Source organism: Hippichthys cyanospilos, chromosome 16 (assembly GCF_059441005.1).
Source record: "Hippichthys cyanospilos isolate Australia breed blue-spotted pipefish chromosome 16, RoL_Hcya_1.0, whole genome shotgun sequence".
NCBI classification, from domain to species: Eukaryota; Metazoa; Chordata; class Actinopteri; order Syngnathiformes; family Syngnathidae; genus Hippichthys; species Hippichthys cyanospilos.
This window is the reverse complement of record NC_142384.1, coordinates 10535082-10541649: the sequence shown is the minus strand read 5'-3', so window position 1 is coordinate 10541649 and position 6568 is coordinate 10535082. Positions and strand designations below refer to the sequence as shown.

General features: G+C 42.7%; 1 protein-coding gene across 3 annotated transcripts; it reads right to left on the bottom strand.

Moving 5' to 3' along the window:
- Nucleotides 1–390: 390 nt before the first annotated feature.
- Nucleotides 391–6238, bottom strand: LOC148410520 (neurogenic differentiation factor 2-like). Of its 3 annotated transcripts, XM_088436767.1 has the most exons (3): nt 6126–6238; nt 5832–5852; nt 391–2747 (listed from the first exon to the last, which is right to left on the bottom strand). In XM_088436767.1, the coding sequence occupies exon 3, from the start codon at nt 2738–2740 to the stop codon at nt 1643–1645; it is 1098 nt and encodes a 365-aa protein (XP_088292893.1). In that variant the 5' UTR covers nt 2741–2747; nt 5832–5852; nt 6126–6238; the 3' UTR covers nt 391–1642. The 3 variants fall into 3 exon arrangements, with proteins under 3 accessions (XP_088292893.1, XP_088292894.1, XP_088292892.1); XM_088436768.1 differs by lacking the exon at nt 5832–5852 and having other exon boundaries at nt 6126–6224; XM_088436766.1 differs by lacking the exons at nt 5832–5852; nt 6126–6238 and adding an exon at nt 5672–5815.
- Between the last annotated feature and the right edge of the window lie 330 nt (nt 6239–6568).

Here is a 6568-nt window from a genome sequence, read left to right as displayed (position 1 = left end):
CGTTTAAATACGTGTAAAAATGGAATGAAACGAAAAGTGTTCTTGCGAAATATGTGGCCGGTTTCCAAAATACTGAGTTGACCTTGAACGCATCGGTGGCCACTCGAAAAAAAGCCTTGCTGTAAAGCCTCCCCGAAATTTCCGCGTGAAATTTGATACACACACGTACACAAACACTGCGGTATTTTTACACGACTCTTTTGTCAAATATTAAGCTATCTGGCACACGTGACGCTCTCACTCAATTTTGGTGCCAAGTTACCTGTACAGGGAGGAGAAAAAAAATGCCAACACGGGGAAGGAGGGTTTAATCGTCTTATTACAACTCGGATCTAAATAAATTAAATGTGATACGCGTGAGTAATAAATGAAATAAACCAAGTTGCACAATTTCAATAGTTTGTTATTTTATTGTATTTTTTTCTTATGCCACACAGTTTGGTTGAATACAAAGTTAAAAGACCGGATGGGAAAATTAATAAATAAGCACATGGGGATCCTTTCATTTCCATTGACTATTCACAATTAATTACAGGGGGAAAGACAATAATAAATAAACGTGCAGCAGCAATGATAAATAATTTAATTAATAAAAACGGAAAAATTAGTGTAATGGTAAATGTCAAGAGGATCAAGAATAAATGACAGCAAGAAAACTCAGGAAATGTTTTTGTGTGTCTGCTTTTGCATAGATGCCAAACAACAGATTTGAGAGGAGGGAAACAAAAATTAAAACGGTCTTCAAAGCCATTTCATGTTGACAAGAAGGGAAAATGAATAAAAATCACACACAACCTCCTGCAAATATTCATAAAGTGTACATTTTTCCTCAGATTCGCCAGTGGCCAAGTGATAAAGAAACAGATAAACAGCACCAACACAAATACCAGAAACATTTTTTTTCTTTGAAGTGGGGCTGTAACTGTTATTTTTGTAATCAATTAATTGATTAATCAGATTGAAAACAATACAACGTCCATGCTTGTATTAAAAAAAGGGCAAAAGATCAGATTGGGTATACAGAAAATGCAGTCATAAATTATGGTTTAGTCACTGGGTTGGTCTGTACCAAGTCAGAAAATGAGTCAAATTGTTGCAAATGTTTCATTTTGATGCAACATAATCAGACTGTTTTCATGAAGGACTGCTTAAATCTGAATATTTACTGTTGACAGGCAGAAATTTTAAGAGTTTTGACTAAAGATAACTAATTGATCATCTATAGCAGCCTCTCTGCATGAAATATTTTCCTTTCTATAAAACCTCTGCAAACATTTTTCCTTTTTCAGACAAGTCATGGACCAAACCAGTTACTGAATCTTGGTTCATTAATGTTATTGCACTGCCGAGTTGAAATAAATTCCTGATTTTGAATAAAAGGATGGGAATAAAAAGTCATTCCGATTAATCGGCAAAATCAACAGATGAACCAATTATCAAAATAACTGTTAGTTGCAGCCCTAGTTTGCAGGATTTGACTAAATTCAACAAGGTCACCGTGAATCAATCAGTTTAATCATCAATTACTCGACAACCTTTGCAAGCATATTGAAAATAAACGCGTTTTCACAGCTCTCGTTTCCCTGACGAATGCAAAGCAGAAGAGAGAAAGTAAAGATGGTGGGCGGCAAGGGGGCGCGGTTTAGTTGTGGAAAAAGGCGTTGAGTTCGTCGTAGGCGGGCCCGCGTTCGTGGTGCAAGTGCATGTCGTGGTAAGGCAGGACGTTTTCCGAGTGAATGCCGCCGCGGGTGGAGGAACCGAATACCAGGTTGTGGGCGGCGCCGCCTCCGCCGCCGCCGCCGCCGGGCCTGGCGCCGGGCAGGCCCGAGTAGTGCATAGAGTAGTGGTAGGCCTTGTCGTGGTCGGGCGACGCCGAGCCTTGGTGCTTGAGGGCAAAGTTCCCGTTGACGCACAGCGGCGGGCTGAGGGGCCCCTCGTACTCGGGGCTGTTGTACTCCGGCGAAGCGCCGGCGCCGTAGGCCGAATCGTACGCCGGGCAGTAGCCGTGCGAGCCCAACGGGTGCGAGTTCGAGCCCTGCCGGCAGTGCGGGCTGGACAGCCGAGCGCACTGGTAGGGGTACGAGTGCATGGCGAAGGATCCGGAACCGTAGCGCACCCCGTCGGGACACTGCTGCTCGGTCAGGAAGTTTCGCGAGTTGAGCTGCAGGCATCCGGCCACCAGATTGGTGGTGGGCTGCGACAGACCCTTGCACAGGGTCTGCACGTAGGACACCAGGTCGGGACGCTTGCCCGAGCGCAGGATCTCCGACAGGGCCCAGATGTAGTTCTTGGCCAGGCGCAGGGTCTCGATTTTGGACAGTTTCTGCGTCTTGGAGTAGCAGGGGACCACCTTGCGCAGGTTGTCCAGCGCCGAGTTGAGGTCGTGCATTCGCGTGCGCTCTCGGGCGTTGGCCTTGATGCGCCGCATCTTGGAGCGCTCGATGCGGGCCGCCGTCATCTTGCGCTTCTTGGGGCCGCGCTTCTTGGGGCGCTCGCCCTCCGTTTCGTCGCCGTCGCACTCGTCGTCCTCGCCGACGTCGTCCTCGTCCTCGTCCTCGTCCTCGCCGGCGTGCTCCGAGTGCGTCCGGCTGCCGGCCCGCAGCTCGGAGGCGCCGTCCATGTTGTCCCGCGCGTCGCCGTCCTCTTCGTTGATCTTGTCGTCGTCGCTGTCGTCCGCCCAGCCCGAGTATTTCTGCACGTCAGGGAGCAGCGAGGGGTCGTTGAAAAGCCTCGTCAACATTTTGCCTCTGCGGGGACGGAGGAACAAACTGAATTTTCATGTCACCTTCAAGTGCGGCCCAACTGAATTTAGGATGAAAACATTTGGCAGGATTCTGACTTTTATCTCCGAATCCTCCCTTTGAAGACAGAACTCTGATTTAAGAGTCCAAATTATGGCTTTGTTCTCAGAATTTTAACTATATTCTCGTTTGGGGTCAGTGAAGACAAAACAGAACAGGATTTTCACTTTCATCTCAGAATCCTTACTTGATTCTCAGCATTCTCTTGATTTTATTCTCTAATTCAGTCAGAGGTCTCAGAGGTCAGAAAGACTCCAGTTGGGATTCTGAAAATTCCATCTTTAAAGTTAAAAATTTGACAACTAAGTCGGAATCCCGGGATGAAAGTGAGTATCTTGTCCAACCTTTCATTTTTTGTCACAATTCTTTCTATACTCTCAGAATTCTGACTATTCTCAGAAGTCTGTAAGCAATCTCTGAATTCAAAGATTTTAAAGTTGGAATTCTGAGAATGAAGACGGAATTTTGAGAACAAAGGAAGTCCGAGTTCTGACATAAAAGGGAGAACCTTTATTTTCAATGCACCTAATACTAATATGTACAATTTCAAAACAAAACAAAAGTTCAAATTGACATTATGAATTAGTTACTAATTTAATTTGTAAAATATCATAAAATAGTCAAAGAAAGTGAATAAACGCAGTTTATTTAATTCAACACAATGATCAATCTGTTTTCATAGAAGACTACAGAAATTTGATTACATTTACTGTCGAGAAGCTCAAATTCCAAGCATTGAAACAAAGGAATCCTAACCTTCAGTGATCATCAATAATAATCAGTTTGATTGAAAATCGATTAATTGTCGATTAATCGACACATTATCTCAAATGCTGTTACTTACATATTTTTTTGTGTTTGACATTTATCACGTTTGCAATTTACTAATTACCAATTTTAACGTATCCTACATTAACCCACAACATACAATTCACCTATTGAGTGTTTTTGTACTAGTTACAAAATGCTGTAAAATGTCAAAAGGTGGTGCCTAAGCTCTGTCCTAAATGAAAATGTAGTTAGTCCAAAAAGCTATTAGAGAATTTTTTTGTGTAGGGGAGGAGCTAAATTAGCCCGGGTTGTTACGGAGAGTAGTCACCACATTAAGAGGGCCCCTTTTTCTTGAAAATCAAATCATATGGAAGCCATTTACAGTTCAAAATATCAATATAAGGAACTATCAAAAAAATCTGTTTTATCATGGTGGGCATGGCAATTTTTTATCTTTAGTTTTCAAAGAAATAACATCTTACATGATTAGGAACCAATTAAAAAAAAGATACTGTTTCTTGCTTACATCATCAAGAATTAAACTGTTTAGACTGGTAGCTGCCAATCAAGCCTATCGGCAAATCTAAATATTTGAAATATGGCCAGTTGGCATGCACTATCCCACTTCACTTATTAGTCATTGTTGTAAATTATAAATATAGTTAAGTATTTGTTTGAACACTATGTCCTTTGGTAGGAGTGGGGGCAAAATGGGGAGGGGGGGGGCACACTACAGGTCCCATGAGGGGGTGTGAAAGGGAGGAGGGAGGCTGGGACTCCCACATCCACTCCTGGCTGCATTCCAACACTATTCATCCTCAACACATCTTGTCACAGGACGACAGAAGGCTCCCCCCACCAAAAAATTTAATCTAATTGGGTGCATTGCCTCCCGTAAAATTACTCTAAATATCACATGCATGCTGTGATATTTGATTATTTGACATAAATAGATTAAAAACAATAATCTAATTTAGTAATAACAGTGACCAAATATCATTTTACTCCTTTAGTTTCTGCTCAGCTGTTTTTTTTCCCCTTTCCACTGCCCATTGTGTTTTTTTTTTTTTAATCGAAAAATCAAAGGCTGGTCTAAATAAATACAAGCATTTTTTTAATGTTACTTTTGATATCAACTTTTTGTCAACGGCGTATTACAGTAAACGAATCTTTGAAATTCGAGACGAAACGCACGCAAAAAAGATTTTTGTGTGACGCACAGGTGAAGTAAAAATGTACATTAGAAAAAAAGTCCATCAGTCATGTTTACAACCATTTTACATGCAATGTAAATGAAAACATATTTCATATATAAAAGAAACGTCAACGCAAACTCAAAAACGGGTCAATTCGACCTCAACAGAAAATATGCATAAAACAAGCCATAAATATGAATGTAACAGTTTAGCTTTTAGCACACGATTAATTGACTCTGCAAAATGTATTTTACGCTGCTGCAATAATGTAAGACGGTCGAGCACCTCTCAGTAATTATCTTTAGATGTGTGTGTTTACGCGTGTACGAGTGTGTGCGGGCGCGCCGGGGGCAAAATCTACTTTTAAAACCATACTCTCGCTTCGTTTTTTTGTGGCAGCAATTAGAAGCAAAAACAATTAACAGGCCAAGCATGCAAAAACACGAAATTGATTTCACTGCACGCATGCGTACGCCTTTACAGATGGACATATTGCTCGTAGGGCTTTTAGGGCTCGTGAAATATATAAAAGTGGGCCGTAGGCTGTGATTTAATGAAGGACTCGAAATGGGTGTATTTACTTTAAAAGGGGGGCGGGAGAACGATGCAAATAAATCTGTAATATTTAAACCAAACTATTGCATTGACGCGGGCGTTAATTACATTTGATGACTGTTTGGATTCATTTGCTTGCGATTGCAGATTTTAGAGCGCATCGGGGCAAACGAAAACATGATTTGTGCCCCTCTAAACATCATTGCATACTCAGTCGGTGTTAATTAGATTTAACGACGTTGAAAACAGAGGCTTGTCAGGATAGAAAACGCTCGCTGGATGTTGATTTATACCACTTAACGATAAAAAGAAACAGTCTGTAATTTTTGACAGAAAAAAAATGCTTACCCATGTACACAAATTGATGACGTTACAAAAAAGTGGCCATTCAGCTAGTATCCATATCCACAATGTTATCCGTACATTCCAATTATCTCCCAAGGAGGTGCGTTCGTGAGCATCCGTAAATCGCAAAATTATCTCTCGCGGCGTTCGCTTGCAAACTCACCTGCGCTCGAGCTTTTCTCGCCTGATGGGAGGGGTGGAGGGGGGGTCCAGTAGCCAAGGAAAAAAAAGGAGGGGTGAGGGAGGGGGTCTTTTTTTTTTTTTTTTTTTTTTTTTTTTTTTTTTTTTTCAGACCACCATCTTCAGGGACCGAAGCGGCATGGTCGCTCCGCGTCGGCGTGCAGGTGCGTACTGCGCGCGGGCTGTGCCTTCACCCGGGTGCCTCGCCCCCCTCCTCCGCCCCCCTCGAGAAAGAGAGAGTGTAATGTGTGTGAGAGCAAGGGAAGAGGTTACATACCAGCTCGAAGGCTGCGATGCCAGCGCCCATATGGCTGCACGTCACCGGCAAGAGCCATCACATGAGGGGCCCGCTGATTGACATGCGCCCGCATTCGGAGGGATCTGGCCTCCCTGGAGGGGTGGGGCGAGAGCGATGGAGAGACATAGATGGAGAGCGAGTGAGAGAGGAGGATGAAGAGGAGGAGGGCTTCGCCATCTGTCACCACACTAGTGCGCACAAAGGCAGCAAAAAAAAAACAAAAAAAAAACAGACGAGCAAATAAAATGATGGTACGGTATACCCAAAAAAATGTTGATCGAGAAAATCCTCAAAATAACGTTTCATAACAAAGTCACCTTTTTTATGAAGAGTGTGCATTGCATGGCTAACCGCATTAAGCAGATCGCCATCTATTAAATCATATTAACACAAGCGATTAATCAGTTTAGCGTTCACATAAG